General features: G+C 46.8%; 1 protein-coding gene across 1 annotated transcript; it reads left to right on the top strand.

Annotated features, from left to right (window-relative positions):
- Window positions 1-717: 717 nt before the first annotated feature.
- On the top strand, window positions 718-13,322 carry LOC140901041 (keratin, type II cytoskeletal 5-like). Its single transcript, XM_073319209.1, has 9 exons — window positions 718-1,188; window positions 1,620-1,834; window positions 3,745-3,805; window positions 7,168-7,263; window positions 9,393-9,557; window positions 10,206-10,331; window positions 11,415-11,635; window positions 12,393-12,427; window positions 13,102-13,322. The coding sequence occupies exons 1-9, from the start codon at window positions 718-720 to the stop codon at window positions 13,320-13,322; spliced, it is 1,611 nt and encodes a 536-aa protein (XP_073175310.1).
- Window positions 13,323-20,536: the final 7,214 nt, after the last annotated feature.

The following is a 20,536-nucleotide window of genomic DNA, read 5'->3' on the forward strand; positions in this document are numbered from 1 at the left end:
GTACAAAGGAAGCATCAGAGGTTCACATCAGGTCTATCTTAGATAATTATGTTGCCCCGCCCCTTACAGTAGTATCTGAGCACCTCTCAATCTTTAATGTATTTATCCTCACACGCCCCTATGAGGTATGAGGTGCTATTATCTGCATTGCATAGATGAGGCTCAGAAGGAGGGTCAATGACTTGCCCCGGTCACATGGGAATTCTGTGGTAGAGCTGGGACTTGAGCCCAGGTCTTCCAAATGGCAGGTGAATGCCCTAACCACTGGACCATCCTTCCTCAAATCCCAGAAAAGCTTCTACTTGTTTAATGCGCATCATTTAGTGAAAGAGGCAGTCGCTCACGATTTTAGCTCTGGCTGTCGCTGGTCCAACCCCAGTGTGTTGGCCAACCTGGGGACTGTCACACAGTGCTTATTTTACCATCAAAACACCCATCCACCCTGGAAAGAAAATCATTTTTGTGCCGGGGGTGTGTTTAGCTGAAGTTAAGTGTTTAGCGGGTTGGAATAAAGAATGGGCTTCCTGCCAGGCAAACCAAGCCCATGAATAGCTGAGATTGTTTTCTTTACACCTGCTCTTCCAACCCCAGCTCAAAGACATATAAAGGAGGATGGAGCAGCTGTCGTGTCAGAAGGGCTCCTACTCCTGTCCCAGCTCTGTTCTCATGCTGCAGCTTTGTTCATAGTGCTGCAGAGTCCTCTTGGAACAAGCCACCATGAGTCGGCAACTGAACGCCAGAGTGGGAGGTTGCAGCAGGGGCTTCGGCAGTGTCTCTGCGATTGTTTCCAGTGGGGGCAGATCCAGCTGCACCTCTCTGAGCCGAGGACGAAGTAGACACTGTGTCTTTGGCAGCAGAAGTCTCTACAATCTCGGCGGGATTAAAAGCATTTCCAATAGCTTGATTGGTGGAGGCTGGAGGCTCGGCGGTGGCTTTGGTGGTGGATTTGGCACTAGTGGTGGGGCTGGTGGCTTTGGTGGTGGTGGGTTGTTCGGTGGAGGACTTGGTGGGAGGAGTAACCCTGGGTTCCCCTTTTGTCCTCCTGGTGGCATCCAAGAGGTGACCATCAACCAGAACCTACTGGTGCCACTCAACTTGGAGATCGACCCGGAGATCCAGAAAGTGCGAGTGCAGGAGAAGGAGCAGATTAAGACCCTCAACAACAAGTTTGCCTCCTTCATCGACAAGGTGGGCCCGGTCGTTTATTAATTATTTTAATAGCCGTCATCATCAGCGCAGATTCAGCAAAGCATCCATAGTCGTGATAACACTTTAGCCTGGGCCTAAATTTAAGCATGTGCCCAAGTCCCGCTGAAATAATCATCATCGTTATTCCGCTTCTAAGGACAGCTAGAGAGGTGTGTAGGGGGATACACAGATCCATCAATTGGTTGATCAATAGTGGAGTGTGTAGGGGGTAGATTGATAAATAAACAGATCTGATCTTTTTTCTTTCCGTTGCATTGAAAATAGAAAATGACCAAATCCTGTTTAAGGCTAACCAAGATTTCCCTGATGCTGGAATGGGAGATGAGCAGGTTGCTAGGGTAACTGACCTGCCAGTGCTCCGGAGTATCGTCTCCAACGTCTGGCACCTCTTTTCTCTGTTTGGACCTCAGGTCCGATTCTTGGAGCAACAGAATAAAGTTCTGGAGACCAAATGGAACCTGCTGCGGCAGCAGCCCACGTCAAATGCTGGGAACAACCTGGAGCCCGTCTTTGAGGCCTATGTTGGCAGCCTAAAGAAGCAGCTTGATGGTCTGGTGGGAGAGAGGGGAAGACAGGACTCAGAACTGAAGAACATGCAGGATCTGGTGGACGACTTGAAGCACAAGTATGTGAAGAAAGCACTGGGTCACATTCATGTTCTCCATGGACTAAGGGCCAGGTTTTTAGTGGTATTTAGCCTCCTGAAGATGCAGAAAGGCACCGAGTGGGATTTTCAAAAGCACCTAGGTGCCCAGTTCCCGACATGCTTTTGAAAATTCCACTAGGTGTTTGTGACAGAGCTGCCACTGAGCGCCCCCTCATGGCCAGAGGTCCCCCTGCAGCACAGTCTCTCTACTGTCCGTCTTCGGGACCCCTGATGAGCTCCACACAGTCTCTCTTGTGAGTAGTAGCAACCTCTACTTGGGGCTGGTTTAATGATTGCAGACGGTTCCACATAGTCCTTAGTGTCTCAAAAATAAAATCCAGCATTGCAACCCTAGGGGTTCACTCCAATCTCTGGCTTTTCTGCCCACCACTGTGGAGCTCTTCTCCTGCCAGCATCTGGTCTTCGCAGGGTTGCCACTCGTAGCTGTTTCTAGCTGGAGCTCAGCCTTCTGGATCTAGCTTCCTTCTCCTACCGGCCTCTCCCCTGTTCTGAGGGAGAAGACTGTCTATATACTGGCCTCCTCCAGAGAAATCCTCTTGATTGGCTGGAAGAGAGGAGAGCCCTGGCTCATCCTAGACTGCAGGGCTCCTGGTCCTGGGTCCTTAAAGGGACCGTGTCCTGTTCCCCTCCTCCCCCATCCAACTGCTAATTTCCTGGGACCAGTGTTTCCCAAACTTGGGACACTGCTTGTTCAGGGAAAGCCCCTTGCGGGCCGGGCCAGTTTGTTTACCTGCTGCGTCCGCAGGTTCAGCCGCCCGCAGCCCCCATTGGCTGGGCACAGCAAACCGCAACCAGTAGGAGCCATGATCGGCCGAACCTACAGACGCGGCAGGTAAACAAACCGGCCCAGCCCGCCAGGGGCTTTCCCTGAACAAATGGTGTCCCAAGTTTGGGAAACACTGCCTGGGACCATTACTACTTTTCCACGGCAAGGCCATTTCCAGTGTTTTTATTCATTCCCGCTTTCTGGAATGGGGTCTTCTGGCCCCTTATATATTTAAGGGCCAGTATACCCTGTTCGTGTCTGTCTACAGCTTTCGATTCCTAAACACCTTTAAAACTCTGGTCCTTTTATTCTGCATAACAATTAGGCTGGGAAGGATTAGATTTTTGTCTGCCAATGTTGGTACACGTTGATTTCACTGTATACGCACAAGCCAATGAAAAAAATTTCAACCGTTGTTAATCAGAATATATTGACAGGCAAAATAAGAAAACTGCTGCTTGAGAATTTATAACATTTAAATTGATAACAAAATTGGAAAAAAAGGTTAAAAATAAACATCAATGTTATCCGTCGAAACGATAAAACCATAAGCATTGAATTCTGCCAGGCCTAATATTAATTCTGGGCTGGTGCTTTGCAGGAAGTCCCTGGACACGGTGCAGCATTTAACAATGCTGCGAATGCTGGATGAGAGATTTTTAACCTGAGCGAGTGCAAAAGGGTGCCGGGTGGGATTTTGGGAAGCCCTGAGCATTGGCCTATCTCTACTCCCATTGACATTGCTGGGAAAATGGGAGCACTGTTACGCCAGCAACGAATGATTTCGGAAGTCCCACCCAGCACGTCTACCAAGGCAGGGAGAGCGCAGGAACTGCAAGCAGTGCTGATTGGAAAAACATCATCGAAACAGGAAAATTGACCAAACTAATTTTGCGTGTGTTGTGTATGTGAAATTGTATCAAAATGTTGACAAAAATTCCCCTACAGGGGAAAATATTGAAACAAAAAGATTTGTATCCGAAAGTTTTCATTCTGAATTTTATTTTACATTGTAGCTTACCTGGTTGTGGTATTTTTGTGACTTTTGTGTTATCTGGGACATGTCAGTACCAGTGCTGCATATTGTCTTCTGTCCTGATAGATACAAAGAGGAAATCAACAGACGCATGGCAGCGGAGAATGAGTTTGTGTTGCTGAAGAAGGTGAGCATCACCTTATCAGAGATTAAGGGATGGTTGTCTCTGCTCCACTCTGATGGGTGCTAATTGGAGCATATGCCTTGGTCCAGTAGTTAGGGCTCTGGGCTAGGATTCAGAATACCTGGGTTCTCCTCCTGGCTGTGACCTTGGGCGAGTCATTTTCTGCCTCTGTTTCCTCTCCTGTGTCTGTCTTGTCTATTTAGTTTGCAAGCTACCAGGGGCAGGGACACTGTCTCACTAGGTGTTTGTTTGGCACCTAGCACGATGGGGTCCTGATTCAGCAGGATAATTTGTGATGTGTTGAAAACTGTGTTAAAATGACATGCTATCCCTTTAAGTGTGATGGATTTCCTGATCCTGCTTGCAGGCTAGGGGGCTTTGTAGGAAAGCGTGCGATCTGGGCTTTGAGCAATCATTCTGCAAAGAATCAGCCTTCAGCAAGGTGACCCAGGCCTCTCCTTGTTAGGGAGCAGCTGGATTTGTCTCTCTTTGTCTTTGGTTCTTGTGTGTTAGGATTCTGGATTCTAAGAAACAAAGTAGTGCAACCTTCCAGAAAAGGTGTTTTATGTTCTTTATCTAACTTCTCTGTGTGTATGCCATGAACATAACAATAATGTTGGCACGGGGCATGCATGGGGAAGAGGAGATAGTACAAAAATAAGAACAAATAAAACAAAGGAAACCTTGGACTGTTTGTAAGAAGGGAAGTGGCTTTAAAGATATGCTATTAGGAAAAGGCTTGGCCATTGGCATAAGTTGAAGGCAATGCAGTCTAGTGGTTAAAGCAAGAGACTGGGAGCCAGGGCATCTGAATGCCACTGGCATGCTGAGTAACTTTGGGCAAGTTGCTTTCCTGCTGTGTGCCTCAGTTTCCCCATTTGTAAGAGGCAGACAATACTGACCTACCTAACTGGGACAGAAGGTCATGAAATTTATTTAATACATGTTTATAAATTTTGGGTGAGAGACTTCAGAAATGTATAAAATACACAATAGAATCCTGGTTTGATTTTATTTAAACTGTTTGTATTTCTAAGAGTGGGATTCCCAGGCAAGTCTATAGGAATGCAGGTATATGTGCAAATAGACAGACAGGTGACGATTATATACAGATAGTCACACAGCTGGAAAGGACTGAGTTGTTAAATTTCAGCTAGCATACAACTGGAAGGCAACACTGGAATACAACATTATGTATTTCAGCGTTAGGGCCAGATGCATCTATACTAGAGTGGGTTAGAAACTAGGTATTTTTTCCCATGGAAAATTGCTACTTTTTGGCAAAATATTGAAAACTGGAATCTTTTGGCTAAAAAAGCAAAATAATTTGATTCAAAATGGTGCTATGGGGTCACATTGGAGATGTCGTTCAGGTGCCTTATGCTCACTTTCTCCTCTTCTGTGGGTAGGGTTGCCAACTTTCTAACTGCCGAAAACCGAACACCCTTGCCCCGGCCCCTGCCCCTTCCATTCCCTGAGGCCCTGCCCCTCGCTCACTCCATCCCCCCTCCCTTGGTTGCTCGCTCTCCCTCACCCTCACTCCCTTGCTCATTTTCACCAGGCTGGGGCAGGGGATTGGGGTGCTGGAGCGGGTGAGGGCTCCGGCTGGGAGTGCGGGTTCTGGGGTGGGGCAGGGGATGAGGGGTTTGGGGTATAGGAGGGAGCTCAGGTCTGGGGCAGGGGGTTGGGGCACGGGAGGGGGTGAGGACTGCAGGCTCCGGGCGGCGCTTACCTCAGGTAACTCCTGGAAAACGACCAGCATGTCCCTTCGGCTCCTAGGTGGAGGGGCCACGGGGTTCTGCTCACCACCCCACAGCTCCCATTGGCCTCAGTTCCTGGCCAGTGGGAGCTGTGGAGCCAATGCTTGGAACGGAGGCAGCGTGCGGAGCCCCTGTGGCCATCCCTACGCCTAGGAGCTGGAGGGACATGCCGGCCACTTCCCAGGAGACGCATGGAGCCGGGTATGGAAGGGTAAGGCACTTGAGCTACGACTCCCAGTGTGAATTGAAATATTTTGGGTTCAGTCAAAAATATTTCAATTTTCAGCCATTGGGTACTGTGACAAAATTATCAATATTTTCTGTGGAAAGCAGACACTTTTCATGAAAAATTTAGTTTAGCCAAAAACACGATGTTCAATCAAAACGCAGTTTGGGCAAAAAAGTTTTGGCCAGTCCTAATCTCTATCCTCTGGCTGCTTTGCACATTGCTCTGATAATGCAAAGTGGCCACAAATCTGGATTAACTGGCTAATGGAGCTGATAGCTGCTTTGCACTGGGCTATTCCAACGCTTTCTGGCCCTGAAAGCGCAGAGTTACTCGGTATCGGTTGACACACAAGCAACAGGTGTTTTGGATGCAGCAAAGTCAACCTATCTAGAATATGGAATACATTTCCCAGTCTGACCGACACTGGGGAAGATTCTCTCCACATGGCACTTTATAGTACCAGGGGGTATGATTGCTCTCTATAAATGCACCAGAGACCTAAACACCAGGGCGGGAGAAGAGCTATTTAAGCTAATGGACAATGTTGGCACAAGAAAAAATGGGTGTAAAGTGGTCAGGAATAAATTGAGGCTGGAAATTAGAAGATGTTTCTAACCATGAGAAGAGGGAGTTCTGGAACAGCCTCCCAGTAGGAGTAGTGGAGGAAACAGTCTAACTAATTTTTAGATGAATTAGATATAATTCATATATTATAATGACTAGGGTGACCTGCAATCATAGGAGATTGGCCTCAATGACCTGGGAGGTCCTTTCCAGTCCTGTGTCCTTGTATCAAAGCTGGGCCCCCAGGGGACACAGCTGACTGTCACCTCGCTGTTCCTACCTGCTGTGTCCCTATGAAACAACTGAGCTGGAGAGATGATGAAACCTGAAGTTACATCAGGGAGGGCTTCCCTGGGCCTGACTGGAGGAACACCGCACACTCTGATTGGTCAGGGCTTGCTATTTAAACCCAAAGAGAGGTGCAGGAAGTTGTCTGCAAAACTGGGCTCTGCCTGACTGCTACACTGGATCCTGCCTTCTTGCCTGACTCCTTAACCATGCTTTCCTGACCTGTTCCTGGTTACTGCCCTCCTGGTCTGTGACTCCAGTGCTGACTCTTGGCTTGACTCTGTCTCCTGCTCCAACCACTAGACCTGGCTGCCTATGCCCTGGCCCCGAAGTATCTTGCCTACTGTGCAAGGCCCGCGTGAAACTCTGTTGTTCTGACCTGTTGGTGTTTTGCATCCACTTTCCATTTACTTTGTACTAGTGGAAATTACCACACCAGGAGCAAGGCAAAGGGAAATCAGGCCTTCCTGTTCTCGAAACTGTCCCCTGAGCTTGAAAGAATGATCTCCATTGCCATTTTTCAGGACTTGGATGCTGCCTACATGAAAAAGGTGGAGATGGAGGCCAAGGTGGCTGCCATGACAGATGAAATCAACTTTCTGAGAGCCCTGTATGAGGCGGTGAGGATGTTCTCTGTTCTTCCTAATTCACACAGAGATGCCCCACATCATATTTAGCACTTTTCTAGGACATCTTAAATGTTTACATATGTCTTACACCTGTCACCAGAAACATTGCAGGGATGGAATTTCTAAGCAAGCTCCTGAGTGCTTCCAGAAAACTTACAAACATGGCAGGATGGCCCAACGCTAAGGAACGGAAAGGTCTAAATAGCAGGAGAAGTTGGAGGACAATAGAATAGTTGCCCAAAGATCCAACACTCAATGCCACATTCTCCACTGACCTGCATCTTGTATATACACCAGTGCAAAAATGAGAGCAAATGATACTGAATCTAAAAGGCAGAAATCTACATCTATTTTACCCTCACTACGCTGGTGTGAATGAGGCAAGGGGTGCTGGAACAATTTTTATAGTGGGGATGCTGAGAGTCATGGAACCAAACTGTAAACCCTGTATATAATGGAAACCACTAGGCAGCACCCCTAATTCCAACACCTATGATGCAAGGTGCCAGGACAAAACTGAGAATCTGATCCTGATATTCTTAGCAAGAACACGACTCTGTTCCCACTGATGTCAGTGACAAAACTCCAGTTGATGTCAGGGTTAGACTCTCGGTACGCACCCAGGTAAAACTCATACAGAGTACAAAGAGAATTCCACTGGTGGAAGAACTTCAGGGTGGGGCTCCCTCAGGAAGAACATCACTGCAGAGGTTCTATAGTCCTTTAGATAAGACATAAGAGTTTTGGAAGAGCTAAAAATCCATGCTTCAGAGCAATCCCTGTTAAGAATCAGGCTGAGACCATCATGGAGAGCAGACTCTCCCTCGCCTGCCTATTGTCAGGGCCGGCTCCAAGCACCAGCATTCCAAGCAGATGCTTGGGGCGGCAATCTGCAAGGGGCAGCAGTCCGTGTGCCGTTAGGGCGTTTCCGCAGTGGCAGCAATCCGGTGGCAGCGCCCATCTTGTCAGCTGCTCGAGGTGGCGGCAATTCGGCGTGCTGCTTGGGGTGGCAACACCGGTAGAGCCGGCCCTGCCTATTGTAGTGTTCTTGCACTTTCCTCCAGGGCAGCTGGTGTTGACCACTGTCCGAAACAGGATGCTGGATTAGATGGACCTTGCATCCGGTCCAGTCTGGCAATTCCTATGTTCCCAATGTAACCCAGTGGTGAGTGTGTGTTACAAGTCCCCCTAATTCCCAGAGAATATGAGCTGTTACAGCCCCTTCCCTACTCTGCAGCTATAGCTCAAGTTGTAGCTGTTCATACTTAAAGCTCCAGAGGTCATCGATTCATTCCCTGATGTTGGTCAAGAGGTTGCTTGTAACGGTAAGACATACCTGAGAATAATACCCTGCAGGCTAGATGATATATGCAAGGAAATAATGACAGGTACAAGTGACCAGCCTGGTAGATGTGGGCTTTTGGAGACCAACTACCTATAAAAAATATACACCCATGAAAATTCTGCATAGAGTTAGTCTGATGGGTAAACTCTGGGACAAAACTACAAGTTCTTATTCGGGCAGAACAACCATTAATGTCAGTGGGCGTTTGAATAAGACATGAGTAAAGGAGGGTAAGGGCGGTGAGGTCATTCCTTGTGGCTCAGTACAACATCTAACCATATGAGTCATTTCCCCTCATTTTTATTTTCAGTAGCTAGTTAAATAAGTTGGGGGTTGGACTAGATGACCTCCTGAGGTCCCTTCCATCCCTGATAGTCTATGAAGTACGTACGTATGGGATCGCGAGCTAGCTAGAAAGACAGCGATAAGAGTTGGGGGAAGAAATACATAGAGAATGATAATAGACGAGAGCAACAGGTTTCTAGAGAGAATCATAGAATTGTAGGACTGGAAGGGACCTCGAGAGGTCATCTAGTCCAGTCCCCTGCACTCACGGCAAGACTAAGTATTATGTAGACCATCCCCGACTATCCTGCTTTTAAAAATCTCCAATGATGGAGATTCCACAACCTCCCTGGGCAATTGCTTAACCACCCTGACAATTAGGAAGTTTTTCCTAACGTCCAACCTAAACTGCCCTTACTGCAATTTAATCAGCATCTGGCATCTAGAGAGAAAGGGCCACTCACTGATGGGGTCTTTGTATGATTTTCAGGAATTGGCACAAATGCAAAGACAGATCAGTGACACCAGCATTATCTTGTCTATGGACAACAACCGAGCCCTGGACCTGGATGGAATCATTGCTGAGGTGAAGGCTCACTATGAAGACATGGCTAACAGGAGCCGAGCTGAAGCCAACTCCATGTACCAAGGCAAGGTGAGTCCTTGTGTGGCTTCAAGGTATGGAGCCATACAATGCTTTGCCACATGGAAAAGAGTCAACCAGATCTTCTGTGCATCTATTCTGTGGATAAAATAGAGTTTTCCAATTCAGCGCCACATATGTGAACTAAATATAATTAATACAGTGTTTATAGTAGTGATATCTTGTCACATTGATTCTTCTGACTTCTTAGTAACATCTGAAAATCTACCTATGGCCCCCACCAGCATAGTATCTGAATGCCTCATGTATTTATCCTCACCACACCCCTGTGCAGCAGGTATTATTCCCATTGTACAGATGGGAAAACTTAGGCACAGAGTGACTTGCCCAAGGTCTCTCAAAGTCTGTGGTAAACCATGGAATTGAGCTATGGTTTCTCCAGTCCCAGGATAGCACCCTAACCACCGAGCTAAGGAATAAAGAATATAACGCACGAATCAGAGAGGTACCTGTCACTTTAATTAAGGATGCTGGGAAATATATCCATCTCCCATTGATTGGTTAATCCCCCAAAATCATGATAAAGCAGGTGTGGAGCAGATGTAGCTCCTATTTGCTTCTCAGAATTAGCCCTGATCAGGTTAGATCTGCCTTCGGAAAATACAGTCTATTACAGTTATTTTTTTTTCTGGCCATCAGTTTCAGGAGCTTCAGGTCACTGCTGGGAAACAGGACAATGATCTGAAAAACTCCAAGCTGGAGATCTCGGAGCTGACCCGGCTGATCCACAGACTGCAGGCTGAACTTGAAAATGTGAAAAACCAGGTAGAGCACATCTGATAAATAGAAAACTATGGACCCTGGACACTAGGGCAACCGTGGCAGACTGCCAGATGTGCTTTTCTCGTCCTGAATACCGCCACGGTGCCTGCAATGATGCTAAAAACAAGGAGGTTGTTTCTGCTTAATGTAAAACAAACGTGTTCACCCTGAACTAAAGCTGGGGGAAAAATGTCATCCAAAATTCAGTCAACATCGACACAAAATGTTTCAATGTGGAGAACCGAAATGTGATCTAAAGTGAAGTTTTATCTTTGACTTTTCTGATTTGCTGAAAAATTTGATACATTTTGTTTTTGGTTCAACACAAAACCATTTCTTCTCTATTTTTTTGTAACCAAAATATCTTTCATCCACACATCTCTGCTATGAACCCTGGCCGCTAGTAAAAAGTGACAGATGTGCTCTTCTTGTCCTGAATACTGCCATGGTGCCCATAGTGATGCCAAAGATGACAGGAGAGGCCCTACAATGTGAAAGAAAGGAGTTAATCCCAGGGCAAATCAAGTCTCATCCACATATTTCATGATTTCCCAGAAGAATAGTAAAAAAGTGCCTACGGAATTTAACATCTGTATATGATATTGTGAGGCATTATACACAATTGCCTTGATCTAATTCAGTTACCATAAAGACCAAGAAGGAATGAAATTTCTTTCTTTCTTTCTTTCTTTCTTTCTTTCTTTCTTTCTTTCTTTCTTTCTTTCTTTCTTTCTTTCTTTCTTTCTTTCTTTCTTTCTTTCTTTCTTTCTTTCTTTCTTTCTTTCTTTCTTTCTCATCCACCGAGTTCATTTCTCTTTCCATCTAATGCCTCTTTCCTTCCGTCCATCTATCTATCACATTTATAGTGTGTCGTTCACCATAGTATCTAGGTACTAGTTCTGGTCTACATGGAGTAGAGATGATCCAAAGGCCTGATGATAAAGAGCTCATTTAAACGTCTTAAGGCCTGGTTAAAAAGTCTGCTGAAGTCAATGGGAAGATGCTCATTAATGGCCATGGGGCTCCAGATGAGGCGTTGAGAATGGATGACCACATGGTTAGCTTGCTTTCTTCTTTTCTTTGCAGTGTGCCAAACTGCAGTCGGCTTTTGCTGAGACAGAGGCACATGGGGAGCTTACCCTCAAGGACGCTAGGGAAAAGCTGGTTGAATTGGAAATGGCCCTGCAGAAAGCTAAGGAGGAGATGGCTCGTTCGCTGCGTGATTATCAGGAGCTCTTGAATATCAAGCTGGCCCTGGATATTGAGATTGCCACGTACAAGACACTGTTGGAGGGAGAAGAATGCAGGTGGGTGCAATATATCTATGGGTCCTGACTTTTGCAAAGCAGCCTCTGTTATTGTTGGTGTACACTTTTTTTGCCCACAAATAAGCGTGCTCGCAGGTTTCTGCTGGCTGATTCCACAAAACTGAAATATTTCACAGGGTTCTATCAGTTTCATCGACATTTTCACAGGAAATAATCGCAACATTTTGTTTCGACTTTAACGTATTTGAAATGATAAAGTCGAAACACATTTCAGTAGGTTCAACACTGTCTGCAGAATGTTTCATTTAACCAAAAATCCAGAGGTTTTGACTTTTCGTCCCTTTTGGGATGAATCCAAATTTTAGAATCTCCCACGAGATGGAAATTCTGAATTTTGACCAGCTCTATCCTACAGGTGATTAGATGGCGATCCAGTGGCTGGGGAAACTCTGAGCTTGGAGGGCTGAATAACCCTCTTCCAACCACTGCTCTCCCGCCGTGTGACCACACCCTGGTAATCTGCAGTGAGCTGTGCTTGCTGGTATATAAGAGGTGTCCAAACCTTCTGGGAGGCACCCAAAACTTGCTCCTCACCAGCTTTAAGGACCGTCTGACCTCACTGAAATGTAGAGCTAGGAGCTACACTGCACCCTTTTGAAAGCACATGCCTTGTCTACTATTGGGAAGGAAATTCTGCAGCCACTTGGCTCCCCTTGACTTCAGGTTTCAGGGTGTGTCCTAACTTCTAGCAGCCAGGCTAAATCAATGACCTAAATGGTGTTTCTTTCCACAACAGGATGTCTGGAGAGTGTGGCAGTGCCGTGAACATCTGTAAGTAACCCGAGCATCTGTTTACTAAAGATAGGAACAGGCAAACTGGAGGCCTCTGTTCTCCTCCCCCCGACCACCACTCAGCACAAGACAGAGTGGGAACCGGCTTCCTGGTGGTTATCACTAGCCCTGGCTCTAATGATGCTTAGAGCAGCCCAGTAGCTGCTCTAAGTTGCACCATTAGTGTACGGTTCTTAATAAGCCCAGTGCCAGTGGAGGGTTGGCAGCATCGAACTATACTCTACCACGCCCCCTTTTACAGCCAATATGCCGCCTTCCCTCCCCTGACATGCTTCTCATGCCACGCAGGGGATGAGCAGTGGTATCAACGCAAACGCAAGACTTCTCACTTGTGCGTTTGCACCCGGATTATAGACCCTTTGCACTACCTGAGTGATGCATAGAGGCCCTAACTAGAGCTGTTTGGAAAATGTTTTTTTTCCTCCCCATGGAAATTTTTTTTTTTTTGGCAAAAATTTGAACCCCACTATACCTTGATTTGGAAATACTGTTGGGACACCTCATGGGTGTTGGAGGACAGGTGTTTCATGAGCCAGGCTCCCTGGTCATCCCAGGAAGCCACCAAAAAGGGGGTAGAGTGTGGATCATGACCCACTAAGCTAGTTCGTGACACGCTGCAGCTGGAATAACTTGAACATCTCGGTCTTTTGCAGCGGTAGTCAGCAGCAGCTCCGGAGGCGGGAGTGGGATAAGCTGGGGAGGAGGAGGAGGCAGGCTCAGTGTCAGAGGAGGCGGGATCAGTGTCGGAGGAGGCGGCTCCAGCTCTGGAAGCAGAAGAGGCATTGGAGGATACAGCTATGGAGGCAGGGGAGCTGGTTCCTGTGTGAAAATCATATCGACGACCTCTTCAAGCAAAAGAACCACCATATGCTAAAGCCTAGGAATTGTAGTCACTATCACCTGAGTGACAGATTTCCTTTACTGTGACGTAGTGGGCAGAGCACTGGACTGGGACTCAGAAGATCATGGTTCTATTCCCAGCTCTCCCACTTCTTCCCTGAGTGACCTTGGACAGGGCTCTGTGCCTCACTTTCCCCATCTGTAACGTAGGGATAATGATACTGACCTCTTCTGTAAAGCGCTTTGAGATCCACTGATGAAAAACACTGTATATGAGGTAGGTATTATTATTGTTGAGAACAAATATCCACATGCTCACACCCAACACTATCACTGAAAAAGTGACTGGCAACATCACAGTAACGCAACTGACGTGACCAGAGATTTTGTTTCTTGTGAATTTCCCTCCCAGCAAAATTTTACCAAAAAGATCTTGAGCCTGAAGATAATTCATTTCCCACCCACCATCTCTACTGCGCTTTGTATCCAACTTCCTGTATACTACACTAGAAAAATCCCATTCATTTCTGCAGTCTGGATGCTATCATGGATTGTAGCTTGCTCTCTGCATTGTGTGTTCCCACTGTTCTTGTTGTAGCTATGAAAGATACATTTTCTGTGCTGTTCTTCTAAGCCAGGGCCTTCAAATGGGGCTAAAGGACTCAGGCATCTGACTCCCATTGACTTTCTATGGCAGTGTGTACATCTTTAGGATCCTTTGAAAGTCACAGAGTTAGTCCCATAACCTTCTCTGAGTTTCCTTGCATTGGATACCTTAATCCCAATGGGCCAAAATTCTGGTGCGGGTCCATTGAAAATGAAGGAATAACTAGGGCGGGGCAAATAATCGATTTTTCGGTTTGGGTGTCAACTGAAAAATTTGGAAAAAAACCAGTTTCGTACTGAATAAAGTTTCATTCAATCTGAAACAAAAACATATTCAGTTTTGAGTTGCATTTTGTTTCATTTTCATGGGGTTTTCAACATAGCTAAATGTTCTTTTTTTTCCAATTTACAGTTACGTTAATCACTGAGCGAAACGTCGTTCCTAAACGGAAAGTCAAAACATTTCATTTCGGCAATTCCAACTCTTTTTCTTTTTCAGCTGAAGCTATTTGCTGAAAATGACCCAAATTCACAAATAGTTTTGATCAACCCAATTTTTCAGCGAAAAAAGGATTCACCTAAAAATTTTCACCTAGCTTTAGGTGTAACAAAGAGGAGAATTTGGCGCACTCTCTGGCTCAGCAGGGTAACCCCTTGTACTCCTTGCTCTGAGAGAGGTATGAAACATTACAGCTAATAAACAAGATGCATTCCTTTCTTAGGGACAAATCTCGGAAGTTCCAACTCATCTGTTGGCCTGGACGCCACTCAAAAGTTGTACCACTTTCACTTCACTGGTACACTTAGTGCTATAGTGTGGATGCGGTTATACTATTAAAAAAACAGTTTATGCCAATATAGCTTATTCCTGTACAGGCAGAGCAATAAGTTATACTGGTAAAAAAACAATGAGTACAAATTTTTGTTAGTCTTTGAGGTGCCACCGGACTCCTTGTTGTTTTTGTGGATACAGACTAACACGGCTACCCCCTGATACTATATGGTAGAAGCACTCTTATATGACTGTCCACATTATGGGTTGTACCAGCATAACTATTTTGGCAAAAACACCCCCCCAACTGAAATAGTTCTTAGTACACAATCTCTGTGTATACCAGGCCTTAAAACTCCCAGGGAAGTCAATAGGAGTCTCGCTTGAATAATTTAACTGGGAATTGGTCCTGCTTCGAGCAGGAGGTTGGACTAGATGACCTTCTGGGGTCCCTTCCAACCCTGATATTCTATGATTCTATGATTCTAAGGACTCGGGCCTTGTCTACACTATAGCCTTCTGCCAACATAGCTGTGTTGGTCTCCAAGGCGTGATCCCTGAGCAGTACCACTTTGCCACCAGGATCCCCTATTGTAGACACATTTACACTTGCAAAATTGTTTTGCTTAGGGAGGGTGGAATACATTATACAAAAAGCACAGCTTTGCGAGCGTAGTATACGGATACTCTTATTCTGCTAGTGCACTCCAGCTATAGCCGTGGCCTTTGCAAAAGTTTTCGGCTCTTAATTTCTAGCAAGAGAACTTCTGTATGTTTATCTTCATATTCCACGCCCCCAAAGTGTCTTTGATTCAAAGGGAGCTCAAGAAAATCCTCTGGCTTCAGGAAAGGTCCTCACTGGACAAACCAGCCAGGAGGATGCACTCTGTCTGTATGTGGTTTCTGTATGTTGTGTGCGTACTGGGTGGCAAGGGTCACCTCCGTGCTGATGTGCACTGTTGAACAGTCCATGCTTCCTGGTGTATCTCCAATAAACTGCAGCTGTCAGTCAGGGTTCAGAGCGTGAGAGAGCTTGAGTGGGTGGGTCATCTGAGGCCAAACCCTCAGCAGGTGTACACTGAGGATCTGACCCATATGGTTACTGGCTTTATATCAGTTGTACACGGCTGCGAAAGAAATCAGCCCAATTACATGCGGTGCTAATCAGCTTTAGCTCTTTTGATGGCATTGGAGCTCTACAAACTCCAATCATTCAAAGATCACGAGATTTCAAACAAAAAAAACCCTCCATATTTTTTCCCCCTCCCGTGCCTTTCAGTGTTGGAAGATACAGGTGGGTCACATTTTTCAAGCTTTAACTTACTCTCTGGTTTCCAGGGATCTTGGAAAGGAAATAATGACCATAGCACAGTGTGCTTTAGATACACAGTGGAAGATGAGAGCAGGAAAAACTGTAGAGCTTAACCGGATGGGGAGGCCCCTAGCAAGAGTGGGTTTTCAGCTGGGCTGGATCTGCCTGCTTTAATGCCACTTTACATGGCTGGACAAGCATCACAGGGCCCAGTGGAGGAGGAATTGTATAAAACAGCTGACAATGAGAGGAGAATCAAACCTAAAACAGAGAGATGTGTTAGAGGGATTTCCCTTCACCCCCACCCCTGGTTCTTGTCATGCAGACCGAAAGCAGAAGACCAGAAGTCTGAAGGGCGGGCAATGTGATGTTTATTGGGATTAGTTCCGAGCAAGCATATTCATAGCTCTACATGCCGGCAGAGTCTGTTCCCCAGTTTTTCGTTCCCAGCTCTGATGCTGCAGAGCGTTGCCTGTGTCCCTATTTCCCCCTCCCCATTTCCCACCTCCTCCTCCTTAACAGGCCCAAATATACCAGCAACGCATGCCCTTGGTCGCACGCCTTACGACTTATGGTCATGTTCTGTTTTGGAGGGTCATGGGTCTGGGGTCTTCGTTCCCCCTCCCACACTTTTTTGTATTTTTATGGGAGGGCTGAGATTATGTTCTGGACAAAGACAGGCCTTTCTTTGGTTTTTAGTGTATCTTATGCCTTCCCCCCAGCCCCCTTCCCCTTCCAACTGGTTCCTGATCTTGGCTTGAGAGAAGAGCCAGGCGGCATTCCAGTGTATGCTCATATATTACTCTCCCACCATACCCTGTAACACTTTCACTGCTCTCTCCCTTATCTCTTCCTGTTGTACTAAAAGCCCCCTCTGGTTGTAGGAAATGCAGCACACAGTGTCTTTGTTCATTGTTCTTCACACATATTAGCATGAGATATAAGAGTATCAAAAAGTCTAACCCCAAATTCTGTCTCAGGCTGACAAACAAGCCTATACACTAACAAGATGTCCCCCACCCCGCCGCTTGGACTAATGACTTTAATTAAAGCTCCTGTTTGTTTATTACCTCTGGTCAGGAGAGAACATCAGCCAGCAAGACCTAAAACGCTGCTGTCCAGGCTTGTAGCTAGCCGACGGCCATTTTCAGCTACGCGGCGTTGCTCGATTTTCCTTTTGCTGTGCGTCTGCCCGTGCTCCTACAAGGGTGCAGTTGCTGCCTACGTTAACAAAACACCACTGCAAGGCCAGGGTGGGAGCTGCTGGGTGCTAAGATTAATTTCCTGACATTTCTTTATCAAGGGGTAAGGGGCCTGCTGCATTTTGCCTGCTAGCGAGAAGAAGGGCCTGAGACAGTTTTAGCCTCGGAAGGCTGGCCGCAGTCAGAGTCCCAGTCCCAGGATTTGGATTGTACTAACAGCCTGTAGCAGGGTGGCTACCCCGCTCCTGGGATAGGAGGAGTGAGAGCAGCTGAGGGAGGCTGGCCACAGGTGTGGCCAGTTCAATCAGGGCACAGCTGGCCCTGATAAGAGGGCTGTGAGTAAGGAGCTGAGAGAGTTTCACTCCAGGGCCGGAGTGAGAAGGACCTAGCTGCCTGAGAGAGACAGGGTAGCTTCGGCAGAGGAGTGCTGGGGAAGGGGTAGGCTGAGCTGAGGAGCCCAGGCCTGGCTACCCCTCAGGCTGAGACCTGGTAGGAAGGCCTAAGGAGGTGCTGGGACTGCAGGGAGACAGCTGGGCTAGAAGGCAGCAGGTCCAACCCCCTTGCAAATGATGAGTTGCCATTACAGACTACAGTTCCCCCCAGAGGAGGGGGGCTAGACAATGACTGGCAATAGCTGCTGAGGCAATGTGGGCATAGGGATTGGGGGTTCCCCTGGGAGGGGAGACCCAGAATGCGGGGGCATTGTTGTGAGCAGTGCCCCAAGGAAAGGGGCACCGGGGTCTGGGATGGACACGGGGCCAGAGGTGGTGGAGATGAGGAAGCAGGTACCAACAGGGAGAAACCAGCCAGCAGGAGGCGCTCTGAGGCTGGAAAGAGCTAATTCTTGGACTGACCAGCAGGTGGTGCTGCACTGGTGAGTCCACGGTCTGCTACACAGCCATGTCTATTTTAATAGCTTTTAAAAGCCAGAAGGGACTGTTAATAACTTCTAATCTGATCTTGAGTATAACACAAGGCGGAGAATTTCATGCCGCCTTCCTGCCACCCATACTAGAAACACTGCTATACAGAGTTGCAACGACCATACCCCCATCATAAGCTGAGCTTTGAAGCAGCAGCAGCCCAAGCTGCTACCAGGAGAACTACAGGGAAAGCAATTCTATTTCTGCTAGGTCTGGCCTGGGATTTGAACCCAGGACCGCTAGCATTCTAAACTCTCCCTCTAGGGGCCGCCTGGCTGATTAAAGCATCAGGCTTGTCAATGGGGGGTCTGTAAAGTCCACACCATTATACTACTGCTGTGGTATGTACTTGGCAACTTGGACTTGATGAGAGCCTAATCTGGACAGATATTCAGGGGTCCATGCTCCATGGACAGGGTGACACATGAATGTCAAGGAACATGCAAGTTGCTACTGGCACCCATCACTCCAACGCCACACAAGGAAGCAAGCAGGCATAAGAAATACCATGTTGCTGAGCCATACACCTAGGAGTACAGTACAGTAGAATGGCAGGTACATTGCCAGGTTGAGCATGCTGCAAGCATGGAAGATGCTCACACCTGTGGGACAGCTTCCTGAGCCTTGTCGTATAGCCATGCAAAATCTGCTAGTGTCAGTGGCCAGGAAGATGTCCAGCACTAAATGCAACACCTGTGACTGGTTGGCTAGGCTCCAAAAATGCTGTTCTGATGTGCATATAAAATAACCATGCTACCTGTTTTTGCAAACAGCTCGACGCTGCCTGTTGCTGGGAAACAGCATTGTTGCAATTCCTATTGCTCTCTTGAGTTTTGAACCAAGCTCTTGCATGAAAGCGCAAGTTAGGTCAGCCCCTTGCACTTTCCTCGCCATTCCCAGGGTTTGTGCCAAATCCCAGCTCTCATTTAACCACTGGCAAAACTCCCGGTGGCTTCACTCAGGGCTTGGCAGCCAAACATGCATCCACTGGAGTCATTGGTGAAACTCACGTCAGTTTACATGGGAGAACAGTCATGCCTTTGGCCTTTCGTACGTGGAAATGTGTGGGCTCTGTAAAGTAACAGTGTCGGATTCCCCACCACCTTTGCCCCTTGTGCAGTCATTTTCACATGCACTATATCAAAACGGGAGAGATCTGACACGGACTTTATGCTCACTTAGTGTGCACAGGTGAAACTGACGATGCAGCGTGCAAGGCACTGGACAATTAGGCTTAAATGAATTCACTTGGGTTACTGCAGATTTGCTGTGGGGTAATTGAGATCAGAATCAGGCCCTTGTTCCAGCCTCACTTTCAAACAGCGCCTCAGCTGGTGTAAATGAGCGTGTCTCCATTTACATCAGTGAAGCGATGTTGATTTACATCAGTGGGGGATCTGACCCAACAAACGTTTGTGCTCTGGGGGAAGAGGAAATGTAATATTAGCTGTGCGATGTATTATAAATAAACATCAATATCGTTCAGTCATACTCAAGAGCCTTAATACCCTCTTGCCATGACACGCGCTCTTGCAAGGAAGAAAATGCTTCACGGAGGCCAAAGCTCATTATTAGTTTCCTAAGTATAAGGCTCCTGACAAAACACCAGAAGGGGGCCGTCTTTATTTATAGCAGGAAAACACAGTGCTTGTGAAATGTACCATATTGACGTAGCTTTCGGAAATGCTGAGCAATTGGAGCTCCCGTTGCTTTTGGCTGGAGCTGTGGATGCTCAGTAGACCCTGCTCTTTGCAGAAGAGAGGCTCAGTGGTTCACTGGTAGCACAGGCAACATTCCCAGTGAACAGAAATTGGACTTTACCTATCAGTCAGGAGTGCTGGGATAGGTCCAGAGCTGGTAGAAAATGGGTAACTAGCAGTGCAGGTTGGTTGGCCAGTGTATTATTATTTATTTGTCTTAGTGTAATGCGTACGAGCCCCAGTCACGGAACAGAACCCTATTGTGTTAGGTGCTGTACAAGCACTTAACAAAAAGACAGTCCCTGCCCCACGGAACTTACAATTGAAGTATAAGACGAGAGACAACAGATGGGTACGGACAGATGGGGGAGTGTAAGGAAACAGTGAGACAATCTTGGCGATAGGCACTGGTCACAATACGACAGCAGCCTCTGGCGGGGATGAAATCTGAGTAAAGTGAGAGTGAACTTCAAGGAATTCATAGAGCCAGATCCAGCAGCTGCACCGATATCCACTATTTGAGGAGCTGGGTGAAATTTTCAAGAGCACCTACATGATTTAAGATCCACTGATTTTCAATGACACTTAGGCTCCTAAGTGCCTATGTCACTTAGAATAGATAGATAGATATTACTAATCGCCTTCTTTACATTGTACCCTAAACACCTTCGGGAATCCGGGCCTAAGCCCCTTAAAGTTGTAATATAAAACCAATTTAAGTGGGAGCTGAATG

The sequence above is a fragment of the Lepidochelys kempii genome, chromosome 20 (genome assembly GCF_965140265.1).
Source record: "Lepidochelys kempii isolate rLepKem1 chromosome 20, rLepKem1.hap2, whole genome shotgun sequence".
In the NCBI taxonomy this organism is placed as follows: domain Eukaryota; kingdom Metazoa; phylum Chordata; order Testudines; family Cheloniidae; genus Lepidochelys; species Lepidochelys kempii.